The sequence below is a fragment of the Hirundo rustica genome, chromosome 6, assembly GCF_015227805.2.
Source record: "Hirundo rustica isolate bHirRus1 chromosome 6, bHirRus1.pri.v3, whole genome shotgun sequence".
Lineage (NCBI taxonomy): Eukaryota > Metazoa > Chordata > Aves > Passeriformes > Hirundinidae > Hirundo > Hirundo rustica.
In genome coordinates, this window is record NC_053455.1 from 63,155,183 (window position 1) to 63,178,383 (window position 23,201).

Consider the following 23,201-nt stretch of genomic DNA (forward strand, 5'->3'; position numbering starts at 1 on the left):
CTGGAGGGATGAATCAGTGGCTGTGCTCCTCTCTAGATGCTACACAGTGTGGCCGGGGGAGAAGAAAGGTGGGAAAGAGTGAGGGTGGAAGTTGGGCACATTTCTGCATTCCAGAGCAGGAGTCATCTTGCAGCTGAAGGAAACCTTGGAGGACATCTGAGGCTTATTCAAGGCACTTGATATTTCATTATGCCATTAAGTACAAAGCAATGTAATACTCAAATCTGAGTGTTCAGACAGTTTAGAAACACATATTTATTCATCCTAGGAAAAAAGGTGGTGGTAGTTAATTATTATGTGTATCTGCTAAAGGTAAGAGGAATTCCTAGGCCGCAGAGAAGATCTGGATTTCTGGAGTTTTTGTCAAAAACCACACCCCTTGTAACTGATCAAGTTGGTAACCACATTATTAGGAGCAACCTTGGGAAAACATCTGAGTTGCCTAAATTAATATTGTTCATATTCTTATCTCTGGGTAGCTACTGGTTCAAGCCAGCTGTGAAAGATTCAAATTTAATTAAGGCTTTTCAACATTTTTAGGAACATCTTGCTCATAGTCGATATATCTATTAAATCTTGTGTTCCTTTAGGACACAGCAAGTTGCAGTTTTACATAGAGAATGTAGGTTAAGAAATTTGCAAGGGATATTGGCTCTGAGCACCATAGTTCTACCAGCAATTTTTCATTTTATTTGAAATGCAAATCTCAGATTAGGATTTATAGTGTAAAACCAGTTTAGCAAAATAAATTTCAGGAATTCAGACCAGTTTGCTCTGTCTGCACTTCCTGGAAGATCTCACTGCTTAGGCAATTATAACAAACAGGGTTGCAGTATCTCTGTGGGCTGGGCTCTAAATTAGTATGAGCATGTGGCTTAGAAGGGTTGATAATAATTTCGACTTATGTGTGCTTAGCAGTACAACTTTGGCTATTAATAGCAAGGAATTTTTACCGATCAGGCAAAAAAGTAAAGTCTTTTCCTCCTACAGCCCTGAAAAGGTGAGTAGACTGGTTCTTTTATTTTGCTGACGTGTATTCTAATAAATCCTGAGGGTTACAATTTGCTAATATTGAAGCTTGTACTGTAATGTGAGAGGTAGCTTTTGTTCAGTCTTTAGCGAAGCTGAAAAAAGTGTATTTTTTAAAATATATGTATATATTTACATAAGTAAGTAGATCATGGTGTTCTGCATCTGTTGATGTCATTCAGGAATGAAAGCTGTAAAAAAGATTTGTAATTAAAATACCAGCAGATAGATGGATCTTGTTTGAGGGACTGTTACAAGTGTCTCGATATTTAATAATACCGCAAAAAGAATCCACAGTTGAAAATATTTCTGCAGAATTAGATCAGAAATTGAAGCTAGAAGTCCAGGAGATCTACCAAGCTCTCTTCATAACGCTGCTTAGAGCAGCCAAACTGTATGAAGGGAGTGTCTGGGAAAGTGAGACTTGCCTGGAGCGCTCACAACAGGTCTGTCTAGAAAAATATGTCAAGCAAGTAATATCACATTATCTCTCCGGAGCAAAGAACATTGTTTTTATTAATAAATCGTTGTTTGATCAGCAGGTTTTGCTATAGCTTAATGCAGCTAAGCGGCAAATAGATTGTGGGCACAGGCGAGAAAATAGGCTGACTGTGAAGTCAGGGTGGAGGTAGAAGATTGACTTCAGGTGGAGTTTTTCAGCAAAACTCTCTGGCTTTTGCCAGGGCTTTGATGGGAGGTTTTTCCCTAAGTGAATTTTCAAGTTTGCAATGCAGTGTATGAGTGCTTTCTGTCCCTCTGTCACTACAAATCATGAAGTGCTGTATCAGATGTTAACGAGAAATGTGGTCCTGTGTGTCTTGTTTGAAACAGCCCAGGGAGCAGTAGCTTTCATCACACATAACAGCACAGAGTGCACCCTAGCAATAGAAACTCTGTGCCGTATTCAGCGTTTTTCCATCTTTTTCTGCCTTCTAACTCTGAGCCAGAAGTCTGCTGCCCTGATTTCCCAGCACAGCTGGTAGCCATGCATTCCTGGGGGAGTGGCTGGTGGCACCAGGAAGCCTTGGTGCCCCTCTGGCACCTGTTTGCTGTAGGTGGATATCCTGTCACTGAGGTGATTATTCCCCATGGTATGGCTGCTTTGAACTAGAGGAAATACTGCAGGGAAGGAGGATCGTTGCAGCTGAGAGGTCTTTGCTGCCTGTGATATGGCAACAGAAGATGGGAGTCTCCCCAAAACCACCAAATGGAAGCAGCAGGATCGGGGGGAGTGTCTGTAAAGTTGGCATGTGAGAGGAAGCAATTTTAACTTTATATGAGCTGAGTTAATGACTTTCTGGATTATTCTGGACACAATTTCTTTCCAGTGCCGTTAAATGAAATACTTGTGCGGCATGTACTTTGGTTAAATTTAGCTTTGCTCGTACTTAAAAGATTATTTTGACAAAAACCGAGGGACCACAACCACCCATTCATTTACATTAATCTTAGCCTTGGGGGACACTAAAGGTGAGGCATTCATTCTCACGTTGCTCTTCAGATCAGTGTGATCTGAAGTTAAATCATGGCTTACCCACTGTGACAAGCTATAAATGGCAGAGTTCAAATTAGAACTTTGCAGTTTGGCTCATTGCTGCATCAGTCTCTTTAGATCCTGGGGTTATCTGCATTGACTGGAATCAACACAGGATGCTGATAACACAGTGGTTCTTAATAAATTATCTTTCTTTGTGTATGTTTCACCTGCACTATGGAGAAAAGCCCATCATGTCTCAGGGTTCTTAGTTTTCAAGAGAAGAAAATAATTTTAGTTTGATGGTACAATTTTCACTGCATTATTTATTTCAATTCAAGCAACTTGAATTCTTAGCACAAGTAATCCCATGCTGAACACATGTTAGTGGCATTTCAGTAGCATTGGAATATAGTAAAACACAGGCTCATTGCCTTTACCCTTATCCCCAGGCTGAGCTGTTTGAAGGATATCTCTGAACATTGTCAGACAGATGTCTTTGGTGATAGCTGTTAAAATTAAGCCGTTTTAAAGCACAGCTCTTACAATTTGCTGTAAAAGAAGCTGGAATGCCAAGAGACGGAATTGCAGCCTTCATGGAAGAGCTATCGAAGTACTGTGACCCTTTGTGGGCTGTGTGAGTGCTCTGAGCTGCGTGTTAGAGCCCTGTGAATCACAGGCACAGGAGCCATCCTTGCTGTGTGGGCGCTGCTCTCGTGCTTCAGCGATGAGGTGATGTGCCAACGGCCTTATTCCAGAGGGGGGGGTTTACGGGCAGGGAAATGGACTGCATTAATTCTTCTCCCCTTTGAAATTTCATCTGCTGGCAGCAGCGGCTGCTGCTTGACTTAGAGTCCAGCAACACCAACTCACAAGCAGAGACTCATTCTGGAAGATTTTTCTTTGTTTTTATCCCTAATGTCAGATGGTAACATGAATGTATTTAATCCTGTTTTAAAGTAGCAGCAGTAATTTCAGGGAACTCATACCTCGGACATTTTGTTTAACTGAACAGGAAGAATTGGATTTTCAGTGTCATGAAAGAGCTGGTGGAAGGACTGAATGGGGATATAAACGGGAGGAGTAAAAACTATTTCAGGATTTTCTTTACTCTTAAGGCAAAAATCAAAAAGCAGAGCTCCTACAGATTTCTGCTTATGGGCTAGGCATGTTTTGCCTTATGTCGTCATTCCTCTATTGAACCTTAGTCTTTTCCTCTTTTTCCCCATAGATGAAAACACTGAAATGCACTGAACTTTGACTCTAGGAAACCATTGTTAAGGAGGAGGAGCAGGAGAATCTCAGACTTCCAGTATTTGAAATTCTTTGGGTTTTTCATTTGCATTTGATTGTTTTAGTAAAATCTCTTAAAAAAAACAAAAACAAAACAAAAAAAAAAAAAACCCCAAACTCCCAAGTCACCTATCAAGAATAGGAACAGTTTTATTAGTTTTCTCATTACTAGGCTGTATTTTTGTATCACTAGGCTACATTACTAAGCGGTGGCATGAATTTTGTTTGTGTAGCTTAATGTATAATTGACTGGAATATATTTTGCCATCAGGCTATTTAGTGTAACATATGTCTCTGTCTTTTCAGTAGAGAGAGTAAAGATCTGAAAAATCCCAGATGATGGCTTCTGATGCCAGTCATATGCTGGAAGCAGCTTTGGAGCAAATGGATGACATCATTGCAGGTACAGCAATGCTTTATTTTACTATCTTGGTATTTAACTATTATTTTTTATAATTATTCTCAATTTATCAAGGTCTCGGACATGCAGATTTCACTATTAGCACTCTGGTTCAATAGCTGTGTGGAGAAAACTGAGAGTAAAATAAACCCTACAATTTCCCCTGAGACAGGTGAATATTGAAGTAAGACGGATTTACTTTACTTTAATGCTCTATGGTAACTTAAACACATCCTCAGCCACGTGGTAACATTCCATATTTCATATGTTAGTTTTTTATTTCCATGTCTTCAAAAAAAGTTTTCACCAAGTCTTCTGGCTAGCTGGATAATATAGAACTGCATCAAACAAATGCGTAAATAGATACATTAAAATGTGTGTGTACATAAAAATAGACATAATTTTTGGTTTTTGATTTATGATGTGTTTATTTAAAGCAGCTTGCCTATTAATTACCTTCATGGCCTATCTTTTTGTCAGATGCCATATCCAAAAGTGGAGCTGTGAATTAATTTTGCAGGGCTGTTCACTAGAAAGCATGCGATCCAAGAAGGATTTGCTGTCTTTTGGTGCTCTCATGGCAAGGCAATTAGGAGTTTCTTTCTCACCATTACAGCATGGCAGAAGAGAAGTTAATTTCTCTGGTTAAGCCTGGGTAGCCTTGGGGTTTGTGCTCACACACCGTGCAGTAGGAGCTCCTTATAGGAGTGTCAGGGTAGGGCATGATCTCACTTGTGAGCAATGAGAGAGTTCACTAAAGCTTTGAAAATTTAAATAGTGACACCCAAGCTAAGCCTTCTGCCCTGGTGATGAAGACAATGGCATCAGACTCTTGTTGCTGCAGTTGTGCTGCTCCTTGATCTTCTTCCTTTTCTTCTAGGACAGCTTTCTGTCCAGAGACTGTTGGGGGCTTTAAATGTCACCATCAGACTAGATCATTATCCAGGATTTTTAGATTAAACAATCACTAGGATTTGGTTTGTTTTTTGCATCCTCATATGAGTCTTCACTTTATTCTAAATGTGCAAGCTTTAACAGACTACTGAGACACACAATTGTAAACGTGAATATGGGATAGATATAACTGAAATTACTTTTTCCACCAATGGAAAAAATTCTAGGCAAATAGGAAAAATCATACATATATTTCCTTGTCCTGAATGCAAAACCTTATTCTAACAAGATATGAAGTGACAGAAGTTAACTGGGATTTTATTTTTTTCACACCTAACAAAACACATAGGGAAACATTGAACTTCTCTCAGATGTATAAGGAGAGAAATAAGAAAGGCAAGTCCCAAACCATAATTCATAAACTAGGAAACCATAATGCTTTTTAGGCACTGCAAGCTTTGGTATGCTGTAGAACCTGTGCTCAGACATCACCTGCGCACAAGTGGAACTCAGTGTGTCTCTTCTGTGGGGACTTACACGCAGCTCTGCACACACTGGGGTGGATGCACTGATGGTTCCTCACTTCAGGAAAAGCAAGAGCATGAAAAAAGAGTCTCTCTATTTAAATTTGTTTTCAGATTAGGCACATCTCTTTCTTTATCCAGGAGCTATCAGTTGTGATGTGAATCCTGGTTGTGACAATAGGTGTTTAGTGTTGGGTGTTTTTCATGGTATGGAACGATAGCCTCATAATATGTGGCATACCTGATTAAATACCCAATATATGACAGCCTAAGAAAATAGTATTTTTTTCTAAGTTTTGTGCCAAAATGATGAGGTCAGAAGATAGCTTTCATTGTGGTTGGTTGGTTTTAATATACTTTTCCCTGCTTCTTCAGATTTCTTGTGCCATACCATTTCAGGGTTTGATCTTGATAAATAAGGAATAGAAAATTAAATTTTTCCAGGCTTTCAAATGACATCACTTTTACCTCCATCACCACTGTCTTGGTGGTGTAGAGCAGTAATGCAGAGAAGCAAAGCATGTGTTGGAAGAACTATTCACTGGAAATCAGCTGACCAAGCTCTAAACTAAAAAGATTCAGGCATGCCAGTGGCACGTGGAGTTGATTTCCACAGTGCATGAGTGGTCAGGAGCAGGTTGGCAGCCTCTTCAGGAGAGTTGGATCTGTGACTTTGCAGTACTTAATTTTCAGTCTAATGTCCACCAACAGGCAGCACAGCTTTGAAAGCAGGCTTATATAAAGCTATCTAATGGGAGAAGAAACAAAATATTTCCCAGACAGTGCATCTGTCAAGCCTCATCTGTGTTGAGTGCCTCCCATATGATTTCAGAGTTGTATCTACCTGTACTAATAAAAAATCATATCAATTTATTCCTCTACTTAGTGAAAACTCAGTTGTTTGGAAAGGTTGCTTAACTTATTTATATCTTTATTACTTTACTTTATAGGAATAAATAAACCTTTTGAAGACAGGTTAAGTCTGTTGTCATTCTCCTCTAGCCAATGTCCTGTGTGTTCCAGAACTATTTCTTGAATATTCTGGCATAATTGAAGGATCAAGTAGATCTGCTGGAGTCTGTACTTGGGATACAGTTATTATCCCAGTTTGTCTGAAACTGAGGAACAGAATGATTATTCAAGTTTGATCCTCTGATTCAATCCAGTAAGCTTCTGTATGCAATTTGAGCAGGTACTGGGAAATAGGAATGGTCTCTTGTCCTGTATGGTGAGAGAAAAAATAAGGTTGAAAGGATGACTTTTCAAAGGATGACTGTAAGACTGTACTGAAAGAAACCAGGACTGAGATGTCTCCAAATATGGGAAAAATCATCTGTACAAATGTAGCTGCTCTTAGAGTTGACAGGAATCAGCAAAAAATCAATACTTAAGAGCTTGTGCTATTTCAGTTCACTGTATCCAGTTGTCATGGACATCTCTAGGATTCCGAGAGTGGGGTTAAACTTCAACGACTGATGTAAACTTAAGTAGCTGATAAAACACGATGTTTTCTTTTGCAGTGAGGCCTGACTGAGTACTAGGGGAACCACACACTTCTCTTGGCCCCAGAAACTTCATCTTTAGGCACAAAATCAGCACTAATCCCATTTTAGAGAATTGAGAAGTCCAGAGGTGTATATCTGACATCGCTTAACTTTTGAAGCTTGAGCATAAATGTATATCTACATGTGCAAAACCAGCATCCTCTCTCTTTAATCAGTTCTCATTTCTTTTGTTCGCTTTATTATCATTAAGATATGGGATTATGGCCTTGTCCTTTAGGTAAGAACTGGGTACATGCAAATATATACAAGTATTTACAGATTTGCACTTTTAGTCTTTCAAGTCTAGAAGTCCTACCCCTTGCTCCAAGAGGAAACATCTCTCATGCATGATTCTGATTAGTCCAACCAAGAAGCCCCACTGCAGCCTGTGCTCATTCTCAATGCAGCACAAAACCTATTAGCCTTTAGACTGCACGAGGGGAGGGTTGTGAGGCAAGATTAACAAATTGAATTTCACTGGGCCCCGATCAAATCTGACAGATAGGTCAGTGTTCCCAAGTCTTTTATGCCTCGGTACATCTGTACTGATAACCCGCCCTCAGAGCTGTATAAATTAGGCATGCTAAATGCTTAGCCTTATTTGACTAAAATAGCAAAAAAGGGCTAATGTGATTGTCAATGCACATCACTTACCCATTAGCTAGAGTGACTTGCTCTCCAAACAGAAGCTTCCTCTAAAGAAAGCACCGTATATCAGATGCATTTACTCATTCTTCATTTAAGGTGTATGACTTTGGCATTGCTTCCCTTTGAGCTTTAACCAAGTCATTACTCCTCCTTTTATTCAGCTTGTACCCATTTATTAAAATGTGTTTTTCTATAGGACTGTGGATTTTGGTTATTTTTTTTTTTCAGTCTCTCGTAACAAATTAATACAGTTTTATTTTACAGTTATTTTACATCAAATTGCTTCTCTCCGTCATCAATTTGTAAATCCATTCTTTCCCTTTCTGATCAGTGACCATCAATTTTAAGGTCTAAAGTCTCTCATCACAATATAGTTTGCTGCAGCTACAGAGTCTCTTCAAATGCACTAAGTTGTCAATGTGATTACTGAGTTTCCTTTTAACCAGAGCTCCTGCAATTGCTGCTCACTGGAAAATAATGAGAAAGTTAAATGTGTTATCACGTGGGTCTGTATGAATATTTCAGTATTAGCATAGGAAGAGTATAAAGTAAATACAGTTAAAAAGTTGGGCGAGGAGTTATCCAAGGGAGTGTTCATGTTTGAATTCCCTTCTCCTGAGCTGGCAGAATGTTGGTGTTCAGTTCATGGCTTTGGCTGCTGCGTTAAAAACTCAACCACTTCCCACAGCTTTGCTGGAAAAAGGCCCTCCAGAGGAAATTGTACTTAAGAGACAAACAGGCTTTTAGTTCAAGTTTGATATATTTTCCTCATGGGATTTACCAGCCAGAATTTGAAGGAGGACCTGTTTGTGGGTATTATTAAATCACCTCTAATAAGTGATTAGAACTTGGATTCTAAACAAAAAAGAATTTTGATGCTCACTTGAACTCCTTTGGATGGACTTTAGGTTCTGTGGAATAAAGTTTTCACTGAGTTCCTAGATTAATAAAAGGAAATTGCAATATTCCCTGGTGACCTCATCCCTCACCCCTGAATAGCCACATATCACAGGATTCATTCTGTGTCACAGCACTTTAAGTGAAGAGGATGAACATCTCTACTCTGCTTTCATGAGGGATTGAGATTTTCCAGACCAGACAGAGAGCACTTAATCCTATTTTTGTGTGTGTGTTGGGCAGGTGCTGGTGGGTCTCATTTGAAGTCCATGCTGGGTGACATGCAGCTGATGGGCACAGCTGTGACCATGTAGAATGGCTAGAAAATGGCTTCTGTTTTTCCGTTTCAGTTTGTACACCTCCAGATAGTTTTGTATTTTTATCACTTAAATCCTATTCAAGGTTCACAATACTTTCAAATTCAAAGTTTGCTTTCTAGAGTAGAGGTATATAACTTTTTAAACTTGTGATACTAATCTTCGTAGAATTTTGCTTCAGAGAACTGAACTGACTGTAGCTAAAATAATGATAAGCAAAACAGAACAAGTTAAATGCTAAGCAATTTCCTTCACTGTAGATCAGACTAAGTGGACAACAACAGTTGCTGTGGTTTTCTTGCATTTTCTAAATAATTGTGTTAAAAGGCCGTGCTTCAGTTATGGGTAGTGCATTTCCTTTTTATGTTCTGGGATTTTTCAATCAATGACTTAGGCTATTTTTTCTGAACAAAGGAAATAATGCGTCTAGAGCACTTGTTTCTCTTGTAACTGCTGTTCATTAAGTAAGGTAAGCATTTGTGAATTGATAATATTGCAGCTTTTTTAACCATTAACTACAGCATCTTATGGCAATAGAGATATGAAAAAGGAAATTACATAGAAAATTACTTGAAATGAGTTCTTTGATAGAATAACACACAACTTCCTGTCATAAGTTTCGGAAAATTATGTGTCAAGAGTGATGAGGGCTTGGGGGAAGGGAAAGATAAAAATTGTGTGTGACCTCTAAACATCCAGGATATTAAAGAAGGAAATATAAAGGCCTAACACAATATTCATGCTTTATAATTTGTGGGGTTTTATTTTATAGCACTTAAAATTTGTGTAAGGTGCTGACATTAATCTTCAGATACTTGACTTCAGAAAAGCTGATGAGTTAATTCCTCAGATATCAACAATAACTCATTTACAGCAATTAAAAATATTTTAAACATTTAAAAATAGAGCAGTTAATTGTTTTTCTACTTGCTCAATTCATCATTTTTCATGTCAGCTCTCAGTGGCCTTGCTTTTATTTATGTTAGCAATACCTGAAGCAGATTTACAGTCTTAACTAACCATTACAGCCATTTGTTACTGTGATAAATGCCAATCACTTGTTTTAAAATTTTAAAAGTTTAATAGTAAATAAGATGGTTATAAAAATAGAATTAGAGTAAAAAAATCTGAAAAATTTTAGAGTTAGGACAATACAAGACAATAAAAACAAAGTTACAGACGTCTGGGTGTCTCTCCCGAGCCACAAGCTCTGGAGGAGGACCCCTGCTAACAAAGGACTATCTCTTAAAAGCAATAACCTGTTGAATATTCATATATTTTATATATAATGCATAAACTTTATTTAAACAAAGAACTGTCTCTGGTTAGTATCACTTTTTTTTTTTAAAATCTCTCTAGCATTCTCAAGGCTGAGAGAGGCAGGAGGAGTTGGTTTCTTCTGATAAGGAAGTAGGAGATTCTTTTTCTCTGAAAGATTTAAGTTTTCCTGTGGTTGGCATACAAAAACTACGCTTTAACTACAAAACTTCATTTACTATACTATCAAAATATTAACACAACACAACACATATAGTAAATATCTTGCGTAGGAGCCATATAATATGCACCTTTCACAGTTACTATAGCCTATAACTATAAGAGCTATTTATCAAAGCTTTTCTAGGTGCTGTAGCCTTCAGGTTAAGACCTTGCATAGAGTGGCCAGGTGCATTTGTGACCCATGCTTTAAAAGCATGTGGAAATCAGGGCACCTTGCATGTGCAGCGCTGGCTACCAATCCCTTCCCCAGGGTTGCCAGAGCAACCTGACCTTTGGAATTTCTTCAATTTTGAGTGCTTAACTTTGCAAAAGGTCACTACAGCTGTCCCCAAATGTGCTTCCCATTCTCACTTTTTCAAAATCATGGGGCTCTGAGCACAGCAGAGAGAGGGGAGACTGTCTTGTTTGCAGGCCCAATGGATTCCCTCTGTAAACAGGCCAGTACTACAGAACTTACAGAGCTGGAAGCACTGAGAGCATCTTTCTTATAAATACTTACACATCATCTAAAAAAATCGGTTGTTTAAAATTGTTTTCTGTAAGGCAGAGTTGTCCTTTGAAGGTCCAAGTCAAACTGATTTACTGATCAATTTGGTCTTTGGCTTCTTCCCTTGCATGCATTTCTGCCTTTGCAGCAAAACAACAAAATGAGAGGTTTTCTTGAAAATGGGAATTCAAAATGGAAAAATACTTACAGTTTAAATATGCGACTTTAAATTCTTTCTTTCTGACAAGAGATGGGTTTTTTTTAGTATAAAGCAGCAAAAATACTGTCGTGTCCTAGACACCAGCTTACCAAACTGCAGTCGTGCATTGCATTTATACCAAATAAACTCCATACGTCATTGCTGTTTGTGCTGGGCTTTGAGGAGATACTGGAAAGAAACAGAAGCCTAAATAGCTGCAGATAACAACATGTGATAAACAAAGGCAGTTGAACCATGATGGCCAAACCCCCACAGGAGACACAGAAGTCCTTTTGTAGTTTGTATGAGGTGGTCTGGTTTTCAGTACATCAGTCAGTTGTTTAATAGGCAAGTGAAGAGAAATCTAAGGCTTAGCTTTAAAGTTGCTATCATTAAATTCATAATTGTATCTTGTCCACTTCTTACTTTAAGCTGATGAAGTTGATTTGAGAGTCTTTTAAAAAGGAAAACAGTGTAATCTGAATGAAACAAGTTTCCTTCATTTCCTCACAAACTGAATGCTTGTACTACTGTTATTACAAACAATTATAGATTCTGTGCTAAAACCAGTTTTATTTAGACTACTGGTTTCAATGGCCCTGAATACACTCCTTTTTTATGTGCAATTAAAAAAAAAGTGAGAGAGAATTCTTGGAAGTATTTTTTAGTCTTTAATAAATGTGTTTTTCCTGTTTTGCCTATGCAGTGGAGACTCAGCCTCAAACCTCCATCACACCTGCATAATCTATCCTCCTTTTTTTGCCAGACTGCTTAGCTTGTGTTTTTTGGATAGGAGAGACTTTTTTTTGTTGAAACTGTGTGTGCAGTCCCTAAAAGTGCTGCACATCACAGCTCAGCATCTAGAAGCATGTAGGAAAGAAGCCTGAGTAGTTACACCTATAATTTACATGGGAAATTATAGACAGTTCGTGGAAATTGTCTCAAAGATTCCACACCGGATCGTAGGCAGAGCTCAGCTGAAAATCATCTGAGCTGTGTGAAGCTCTCATCTGAATGTGGTCATTAGCGTTTCTAGGCTTGGAAATGTTTTCCTAGGGCTTCCTGCTAATCCAGCTTAATAGTTGCTGTTTCTCTGTAGTTAAAGATCTAAAAGACAAGATTTGAGGAGAAGTTAATGTGAGCTGTGATTCAAAACACACCATTTGTGATGTATTCTGCATTACAGTGTGAGAAGAAAGGATTGTGTGAGCTTCCTCTTCGCTCATTTTGCAGGAGGCTTAGGAACGAGGAGGCTGAAATGTGTCCTGTCCAGCCCTTACTGCTAGTTTACATAAATTCACATTTTCAAGGCTGTCTTCATGAGAAAAAGAGAACTGTGCTTCAAAGAAAATTACACTGTTTAGTCTTGAAGGAGAGAGGAAGAACTTGGACGACCTATATGCTCACTGAGTAAAAATTCAGGTAAAAATGGGTTCTCTAGCAGTGTAATGATTGACTGAAAGGCCAGGGGAAATGGATGTTTATAACCAACCACTGTTGGTCAGATGTCAGAATTGTTACTCGTGAGTATTTTAGCTTTATAAAAAGTCATCCTTACCCAGCATGGATGTAGTTTTTGGTGTTTGCTATGGGGGTTTGTTGGTTTTTGCTGGTTTCTAATGAAAAGGAGCCAGCAGTCTTAGTAAAATGTCTTTTTAACCACTGCTGGTTGAGTTGTGCTTTACCTGGAATTTTTCTTCAAAACTCAACCAGTTTGAGAGTCAAAAAATTGAGATGAAAAGGATGAATGCAAGGGATCAGAAGTTCAGATGCAAGGGAGAGATCAGACGCAGTATCTACTACTAAGAAAGATGGAAGCTGTGTGATGGATGAATGCATAAGCTGAGAGGGGGGATTTCAAACTGGCAGGGCTTTTGCCTCTTTCTTGACTTGTGCTAAGTAACTTCTTTTTTGCAAGCTACCAGCAGTGCTATTTTCTGAATAGGTTATGCATTTGCCCAAAAGGAATGTTTCTTTGAAGCCACTCTGCTAACTGCAAGGAACTTGCAAGGAAAAATGTGCTTGCATGGTCAGGGTGTAAGAAATGCGTAACTTAAAAGTTGTTTTGCTTGTTTTATTACTTATTTTATTCTTTCTGCCTACATATGATGTGCAGCTGCCTTTGACTTCCTTCACTCACTGAGTATTTGGGGAAGCCAGGAGTGAGCCACTTGGAATGTCTTAGTTTCAACACTTTTTCTCCTTTCCTTTTTTCTTTCTTTCCTGCTCTTCTAAAGTGAACAGTCATGATGAATAATTGTGTTCCAGTAGTACACAAGGAAACCATGGTGTTGGGTATTATATAAACACGACGACAAAAGATTTCCCTGTGTCCTGTTTACCCCTGGAAAAAGAAGTGAGGTACAGGAAGACTGGGACTTATTCAAGAAAAAAAAAAAATTAGTCCTTTTGCATGAGTTCAAAACTGCCCTCTTTTTCCTGAGTATTGATAAAATTCTGATGTTTGAACTGTATTCTTTGCCTCTTCAGTTATCTGTAATAAAACTACACATATATAAAGAGTTGTTAATAGTTAAAGAATGCTGGTAACAAATAATGTTGTGTGGCATCTCTTCATTTCCATTAATCTGCAAGGGCATCCAAATTCTTACTGTCTGGTGCTAAAATCTCATGTACTTTGCAGCATTGATCATGTCGAGGTTTACAGCAATGCGAAGGAATACAATTATTTACTCCTACGCATTTCTGTTTTCCAGGGTGTGGTGTTGTCCTTCTGGTGAGCAGTGTAGTCCTACTTAATGTGAAACTATACAGAAAGCAAATGGGAGAAGCAAGCCTGTGATTCATTTGAATTTAAGCAGTAAATCAGGAAGCTTTCTGAATTAAAATGCTGAATTGGGCTCAGTATTTCTGCATTTCTGTACCTAGTATGAAGTGCATTATTTGTTGTATTCCAAGGAGTGCTCCATTTTTCCTTGCAGCCAGGAGAATAAAAAGTACCCCACTGGCAACCCATAGCACACAATTTTTAAAGGAATTGAGCATTTTGCAAAATGTGAGGATGCAGATAATTCTGCCAGTCTGGAAGGGCCTGGGATAACTCAAGGGTGCATAAGGAGTATGCCCAGTCTCAAGTAATCACAGAATTCCTGGCTGGCTCTGCCTGTACTCCAGCAGTTTAGAAATTTTGTCCTTTATAGAATTAGCTTCTTAAAGGTAACAGTCCACATGTGTGTATGTTGCTTTCCCTGGTATTTTTGTGGAGGCAAATAAAATAAAGGCATGATGAAATGTGTGACTGTCATTGACACTGAATTTTCCTACATAAGCTAGGATTATTTTCTGTGGAAGGTAGATGTTGTGAGGAATGTTGTAGTCATGGTAAGGCAAGGATTGAGGGAAGAGGTGATACACAGTGATCCGCTTGGACTGGTGAACAGAGACGTTACCGATATTGTCTTGGAGAAAGTTACATTTGAAGTAGGTGTATATTTGACTGTATAAACTATTTACCTAGTACAATTGACTGAACTCCTGAAGAGTTGTTTTAAATTGTATTTAGCTTGGCTTTTTTTCTCACCTGAAGTATTTGTTGTGGGGCTGTAAGTTTGTGCTTTTGTTTGGATTATGTGGGATATTGTTTGGTTTTTTTCTTCCTGTCTGTAAAAGAAAAATATTCATACAAGTAACATGAAAAAAATCTATAGTGAAATGCTCCTTTCAGTTTTTCCCATTCCATAAATATTTAAATTGCCAGTTCATTGAAGGGGTAGCCACCAGAGCTGATTATGAAGTAGCTTCGAATCCTGTCAGATTATCTAGAGTGAAAAGTGCTTGCTAAGCAAAAAGAGAATATTGGCACAGGGTTTTCTGAAAGAAAGAGTGAGAAATGGCCCAACAACCAAGGAATCAATGCTACTGAAGAAGTCAGTGTTATATATCAGGTTGTGTGTGCATCTCTCAGAATGTAATAAGCCTCTGGCCGAATGAAAAAGATGTCATTGGTTATATGATCCAAAGGGCCCTTATGCAACTTGGAATTCTGCTATTTTTAGTTTAATATTAATCTGCATTAGGAGATAATGAAACAAGCTGACCTGAGTAGCTGAGAGTATAGAAATACGTAAGAAAATATCATGTAGTGCTTAGAGAACACAAGTCCTGCAGAGCAGTCAGTTGATCCTCCCTTCCAAAGGAAGCAATTCAGGAAGCCAAAGTTGGTTTACAGGGTGAGCTTGTCTCGTGTGGCAGCTTCGGAGCACCGGATATTGAAGAAACTTTATCTTGGACGTGGTCTTAGCCAGAAATTAAGATGAGATCTTGCACTGGAGGTATTAAAATAAACTCATAAGCAGTGGAAGTCAACAGGTTCAAACAGAATATTCTGAGTCTGAAAAGAGATTAAGGTAATAGGAAATCCTCCAGTTGTGAAAATGACCGCTGCTTTACCAAAATAAAAAAAAGAAAAATCCTGCTACAGAGCCTTGCAAAACATCTAGGGAGGGCTTTTCATTATTTAAAACAGTCAAAAAACACCCCCACATGGATTGTATGGTAGAATTCAAGCCACGCAATTTTTTCCAAAGGCATGACTGACTACTTTGGGTCATTGCAAGAGTTTTTGAAGAAAACCTGGTTAATATTATTCGAATTTTCCCAAAAGCTGTGAGTAAAATTAAGCATTCACTAAATGAGAAACCAAGTATTGCTTTTGTTCAAAAACTGGTTGACATGGGGAATAATATTAGCATTAAATAATCAATTAGCTGTTTGGTTAAAAGCTACTTTAGGTGCAGAAATCATTTCTGTGTCCTAGGACCTAGACTGTTGGGTGTGTTCACAAGATGTGTATTGGGCTACACGTAAAATGAAACACTGGGTTCAAATATAGTTTGCAATGCCCAGATCATGGTAGATAAATGACCACAGCAGACAAACTAACACTGATTAACGTCAGGCAGTGTGCATTCAAGAAGAAAATCCGAATTCCTTACATATTTGTACATCCCATTAGATACATCTGCTTGGGAGAAAAATAAATTTAGCAGATCACTTTCAAGGACCCTGTGGAGATTTCTCAGCCTTTCGTTACTAACATATCAACTATGTTGAACACAGGAGTAAAAAGAATAATAACAAGGAGATCATTGAAATACCCTTGTGTCCATCAATTCTGTAGTCTTCTAGTGAGTACACGATGCTGTGTGGAGCCAGTATAATGTGAATGATCAGAAACCTAAAAAATCTCCCATTAAGTCAAATAGGAAGGGAAATTGTGATTGTTTATGCCAGAGATAACACAAATGTGTACAATCTGTTATGTACATGAGGCAATGAATTGTAAATAAAAACTTTAAAAAGTAGAGCAAATAGAAGTTTTCTACCTGACTGGTTCTTAAAGACACAAAGGCATATTAAATTAAATTGAGGTCTCAAATTCAGGACTGAGAAAAGAGCTTATTTTAGTGTGCATCTCCTTGAAACACATAGCATACTAAGACAAAAAGTTTTGGAGATATTAGAATTTGTACTGTTTATAATTCTTCCATACATGAGTTATGGGATTTTGTGCCTATTGTTGTTGAGAAAAATAATATCGGTGTTAGATGACTGGCAGGAGAGAGACTGTGCAATTTAGAGAGCTTTTTGTAATTTATAGTGCTAGAAAAGTTTCATTTGCCATTTTTATTGCTAACTTTTGTGGTGTTGGTCTCCATGGGAGAGTTCTAAACCTGCTCAAGGTCACTTATATTTTTTTTAGATCTGGTAACATGATCTGTTTTGATGCTGGTTTCTCATCGAAGAGCTGCATTAGTCATTCTTACAATGCTGAGTAGTGTGCTGTGTAGGGCCTTTCAGTGATGTAGCTGAGAAGTTAGTGACATCTCATGGTAACTGTAGAAAATTACAGGTGATTTGGGATAAGATTTGGGGTTTATAATTTGGACATTGCAAATGGGATCTAGGCCAAAATTCTTCTTTGATATGCATGTACACACCTCTTGGATTTAATTCTCCAGATTTCATGATTTATCTAGGGACTAATTCAAGTATTCTAAGTCTGAAATGAAGGTTTGCACCCTAGAGTGAAACTTGGCAGTCTGAAGTCCAAATATTGTCACGTGCAGTACCTATTAATTTGCCACCAGTAGAGCAATTATATAATATTCTCGTCTCTGCTCATTTTGTTTGTTTTAGGCACAAAGTCAGCCACAGAGTATGCTAATGGTGGTTATGATGTCGTGTCACCTGCTCCATCGGTGTACCTGGGCACATTTCAAATTTTGCACCTCCTGGAAGATCTGAAGATGGCCCTGGAGATGCTGGAGGACCCTCAGGAGAAAGAAGCACTGCGAAACCAAATCCCAGGGGCCACGGCTGTGTGTCTGAGGGAGTGGTTTGAGGAGAACCTGGTGAGCTGCTATTTGAGCTTTTCCATTTTGTCTGCAAACAGGCTTATGTGAAATTTGAGCATGAAAATATCCAGTATTTTCATGGTCAAATTATTTTTATAATAACTGAAATCCACATATTTAGAAAACTGCAGGGGGTGGTGAGCAATAATAACTGAGGGATATCACTGTGCTGATTTCTAAAGCAATGCAGATATAGGAGTAAAACAAGTTGGTTAAAGACCTTATTTTGTTCTTCGGAGGGAGAAGATATATAGGAAAAATGAAGGACAGAAAAAGTTGCCTTTTCTGTGTGTTTTTTTTAAATTTGATTTGCTTTGTTTCACTCTTTGCTAGGGATAACAAATTTATAACTGTTTACAAAACTTCTAATTTTTAACTGTCGGTTTAGAATAGAGCGCCACAGAATCTGTCTGTTGAAGGGACGGATCCAGACTGGATGATCCTCCTTTCTTTTTCCTTTTTCTTGCTGCGTTTCCTTTGCTATCAGTATTTCAAATCTCCAAAGCATCCTGTGCACCAGGCAGTGGGGGTAAATGCAGAAAGACTTTGATTCTAGAGGGCAGACATTCCTGTTGGGATAGAGGGGGAACAAACTTCTGACTACACTGGAAAAGACTGAGATTTACCAAGTGAGGAGCAGATCCTGAGACAGACCTCAAAAGGAGAGATTGCCTGGATGTAAAGGAAGAGAAACCCAACATTCCCCTTCCCCAAACCTGCCACTGCCAGGGGCTGGTGAGTTCCTCATGAGTAAAACCTACCTGGGGCTTCCCCAGCTTCAGAAAGCTTCCTAGATTGATGGGTTTTATTCTGGCTTTGTCAGTGCATGTGACTTTTGTGTAGCCATGCCTGTAGCCTGTGGTTTGGTGTTTACTGTCTGCTGTATCTGCCGTGTGCTGCCTGTAACCTGATGATGTTGGGAAGGTGGCTGCTTTTGTTGGAACTTGTCAGCTGCTGGCTCATTGGCATTCTTCACAGAGTGCAGGTCTGTGGGTGGAAAATCCTGTTTGGGCCCACATGAGAGAAAGGGAGGAGAATTTGGTACCAGTTTTGCAAGCTAGAGGTGTAGGTGATGTTTACTTTGAATTTACAGCATTAGATTTTAGATTTAGATATCCTTAGGCCAGCTCATATCAAATGCTTGCCTCAGCAGAAATGTTAATGATTTTTCCAATCTTTATGATAGTGAAGAGGTGTGTTTAGTGCATAAAATACAGATTTTCAGACTTGTTTACCGTAAAATTGGACCTGTCTGTATCAAGAGTAATATTTGTTTGGCAAAGCAATCGGGCACTGGATTCAAAAGAAAGAAAATAGGGAAGATGGTGGTTTGGGTTATCTCTATTGCAGTATGTAGAGGTAACTGGTTTTAAAATATTGTGCACTGCTCTGAATCGAAGGAGGGTAGTGCATAGTTGCTGTGATTGTTATTTGTAAAATGGATAGTAATATTGTATTTCAAGACCTTTCTTACACGTTTTTTAAAAGGCAAATGATTTGCAAGCATGCGTATAATTTCTGTGGAAGAAACATGATAAAATTTAGCTTGTTTCAATATGTGTGTCATAGTTGTGTCCCCTACTGAAATTTCCTTTGTTCTAGCCCAGAGCTATGAAACATGCCACTTAGCGTGTGTCATGTGTCAGGATAGCTGAGGTAGTGAGTTCTAAAGAATGAGAACTCTGCATCTCAGTGAATCCATTCCCTCTGGAAGCCTCAAAAGCAGTTTGGTGATCATTACTCTATGAAATGCTGGAGTATCATTAAAAAAGCCCCACTCAGATGTGTCACATTCTCCAGTGGAACTGAGCTCCCAAGTGTCTCTTCCAAGCATTCTATCTAAGTGTAGGCTAATAACTCAGCCCAGAGATTTGGAGTATATTTTAATTGTTGCATTCAACTGAAACATTAGCTAAAACAGTGTTTAAGTAGCAATAATTGAATTGCAACATACGTTGTATGGGAAATACATGCGACAAACAGTGAATGGTGAACTGATTCCTTCGAGATGTTATTGTTTAGAGTGTTACAGGTCAAATAACAGCTACAAATGGAGAGGGATTTTCTTTTGTGGGTGATTAATTCCACTCAGGTTTTTTGGGGGTCCATGCACCTTCCTTTGAAGCTGGGGAGCTGCTCTGGCATGTCACTGAATACTTCAGAGACTACAGTAATTGTGCTCTTTGTCTAACATTTACTCAAATGGGCACCAAAAATATTCCCAGCTTATCCTGATTAGGCCCTCATTAGAAACCAAAGATACAAAAAGCCATTTCATGTTTCTAAAAGCAGGTAAGTACACTTCTTTCAAGAAAAGTGTGTTGTTCTCCTTCACTTCAGTGTGTCGCTGAAAATTATATTAAAAATCATTTCAGCTGCCATGGATAATCAAGAATACAATGTGCCTAATGGAAATAATTTGAATGTGTGTTTTGCCACTGCCCCGTGTTGCTTTGCTAGAAAACCCCAGGCTGGGAAGTCAGAAGGAAGACTGGAGGCTCATTCCTGCTGGATAGCATCAAACAGCAATATTTGACTGCTAGCATTTGGGTTTAAACAAATTGCGGGATAAAAGTCCCAATGGTTGTCTGGTGTGTTCCTTCTGCTTTAGCAATTTTCGTAACCTGATGCAGCCCTGTGAGCTCTCTGAGGCCTAGGCTGGGTGTCCCTGCTCTGTGCTTGCCAGACAGCAGGATCAGGGATTGCAGCTCAGAGCACAGAAAAAGTGGCTGAATCTTCTTGGTGCTGTTTTTATTGGAGTAGCATCTAGAAAAAAGAGATCAGTTGTACCTGCATGGGGAAAATAATCTCTGCAGAAAATTGCCCCTTGGCCTCATAACTCAAGTAGCTTTGCAGCTTTGAGAAATGCCGCTTAATGTACTGAACTGCACCTTCAAATAAAGACATAAAGGCTGTGGAGTTTAGCCTTTGGTCAGCTTTGAGGCCCATGGGTTTATCACTGATCAGTCAGGAAGTTTCTTTGGTCGTTATAGATATTACAGCTGGTCTCACCTTCCTTCAGGTCCATAGCACCAAACTTTGGTGCTAATACTAGAGAATTTATCTATACCTTCTCTACTACTACAGATACTAGACTATCTGATAATAACAGAGAATTTATCAGGCATGAAACTCACCAAGTGAGGTTTGGTGAAAAACAAAAATTGGGGTTTTCTTAAACTGACGCTAACTTAAATTCTCTATCCTGTCTGCTCTAGGTGCGAATACCAAAGATGTGGGAAAATTTAGATAGGGCTAGAATTGGAGAAGTTTAGGTATCATGTTTTATACCTGATATTACCTTCCCTATTAAGTCTTTTGAGAGCAGCTGCCTAATTCCTTTTTTTTATGGAGCAATTGGTGATTTGGTTATTTCGTCTAAGATCGAGGCACAGCATCTGTTGAACTAAAGGTGTTTCTTCTGAAAAAGCCAATTTTTTTGCTTGTTTCTGTGGTCTGGTATCTATGAACAATTCAGGTTCCTGAGTTTACAGATCACGGGATGCAATAACTGTGCTGTCCCTGCTTTGAGATAGATGAAATGGGTTTGACAAAGTTAGCGCTGAATTTCGAAAGATTCTATGTCGCATAGAATGGGGATTTTATACTTGCTGTAGTTGCACAAATCTTTTGACAAACCTAAACCAGAAGAAAACAGAAGAAAACATGATTAAATATAGACTTTTATCTACTTTTGAATTGTCTTTAAAACTTTTGCTTCGAATATAACTGCTTTATGATTGTAAATTCTTTGGCTTTAAAAACAACACAAAGACTTAAGGATTATCTGGGACAGTTCATACAAAACAAATTTGTGGATAGTGTCAGTGTTCCTTGTTAAATATTTCAGTATTTCCAGTGACCACGTGACCTATCACAAAGCAGATGGTAATTTCAGCATTAAAAATGCACTGCTGCAATGACAATTTGGCTTTGTGAGCTATGAGAGAATGTTTCTTGTTCCAGTTTCATAATTCTAAATGAATTTCCACACTGTTCATTATGGGTTTTATTCTATCCACCTTTATGGAATCCTTTTTTGAGTAAAGAGCAATACTTGTGTTCTTACAGTGGACCTTAAGCCTCGCTTTCAGGATTGTAAAGCATGTTCTTCCTCCTAGGGGAATATGTATATTTAAAGCAAACCACTCCATTGTGTAGCTTTTTATAATGAGCTTTAAAATGCCTATTCTTGAAAACTCATTTGTATTTTCCTGATTATTCAAAGGTTTTTTGTAAGCTTGATTCTGAAAATCTTTCTAAATATTCTCAATTTGAGGAAATGGAGAGAAGAGCAGAAGAAACAGTAAAGGAATGTGTGGTAGAGGCAGTTTTTAATAGAATGTGATTTGCCTTTAATAGAATATGCTGTGCTTTGGGTTTTTTTTGAAGATCTGTTCCTAAGTGGTAAATCCAGAGACTTTTTAGTAGAAACAGGATACATTCTTTACAGTCTTGGTTGCTATTTGCCCATAATTAATGTTCAAAATAGATTGTTTCCATCGTGGGTTAAAATCAAGGAATATTTTTTCCCAGTATCTTCACAAAGACTTGAATTAAAGCTCAGTTCAGAATTGTGACTTGATGAAGTTTACGGAGTTTTGAAATTATTTCAAAGTTTTATTTTAAGCATGTGTTAAAGTGCTCTGCTGAAACCTAATCACTGGCCTCTCTGTTTCACTTTTGTCCAAGATTCATTTCACAGCTTTATCCATCCCGAAGAGAGGCAGATAAGTACTGAGTTCAGGGCACTTCCATCTACTTGAAAAGACACTTTTATAAAAATATCAATAGCATTTTTCAGCAACAGCTGTGTGGGAAGGGAATGTATTCTGAGCACCACCAATTAAAGCCACTGTATTTATCTGCTGGTAGATCTGACTGTGGAACTCAACTGCTGGGAGTCCTGATGGAGGTATTTATAGCTGGATCTCCCCACTGCCAAGGGATATTAACACATGTCAGAGTCTGCCTGGGACAGCATAGAAAAGCAGTCATTCCACAAGCATTCATGTTTGTTTTTACCAGCTTGAAATGTTAGATGGGTTCTGTTTTCTGAGAGGGACTCTGAGCTGAAAGTTGAATATCCCAGTCCTCTGCTGTGCCCAGCTCCTTTTTGGTGAATTGATGATGCAAGGAAGGCCTGAACTGGAAAACCTGGTCCTCTCAGAGTTCCACAAGTGTTTCAGAGCAGTTCACAGGACACCAGAGCCAGCAGAGAAGTGTCCTTCATATGTTCAGCCATCTATGAGTACTAGAGAATGCCTTGGAGACAGTGGAACTGCGGGTGTACAGAGCTTGCATGGAACTCTTCTAAACCAGGTGGAATTTTTCCAGTGTTCTGTGGTTGCTTTGTCTGGAAATCAACCCCATCATCTCTGACTGTAGCTGCCCACGGGAGTAGCTCTCAGAAGTAAGAAGGTCTCCTTAGTTACATGAAGAACTAATAGAAGTTTAAAACAGTTTTGCAGTGGATAGGACTGATTTAGAGCTCTTTCTAAAAATGTCGTTTTCTTGCACCCTTGTAAAGATTAGTAATGTTTAACAGAGCCAACTACAGTGACCAGAAGTGCTTAAACAGGATTGAGTTACGGCCTGAGGTTAGAGTACTCATGGAA

General features: G+C 38.6%; 1 protein-coding gene across 10 annotated transcripts in view; it reads left to right on the top strand.

Annotated features, from left to right (window-relative positions):
* The window catches only part of PPFIBP2 (PPFIA binding protein 2), a 102,104-nt gene that overhangs the window by 25,370 nt on the left and 53,533 nt on the right, over positions 1 to 23,201 (top strand). For all 10 annotated transcript variants that reach the window (XM_040066639.1, XM_040066642.1, XM_058421069.1 and 7 more), the window contains 2 exons: positions 4,103 to 4,199; positions 17,366 to 17,580. In XM_040066639.1, the coding sequence (XP_039922573.1) occupies positions 4,133 to 4,199; positions 17,366 to 17,580 (282 nt within the window). In that variant the 5' untranslated portion in view covers positions 4,103 to 4,132. The remainder of the gene's footprint in view (positions 1 to 4,102; positions 4,200 to 17,365; positions 17,581 to 23,201) is intronic.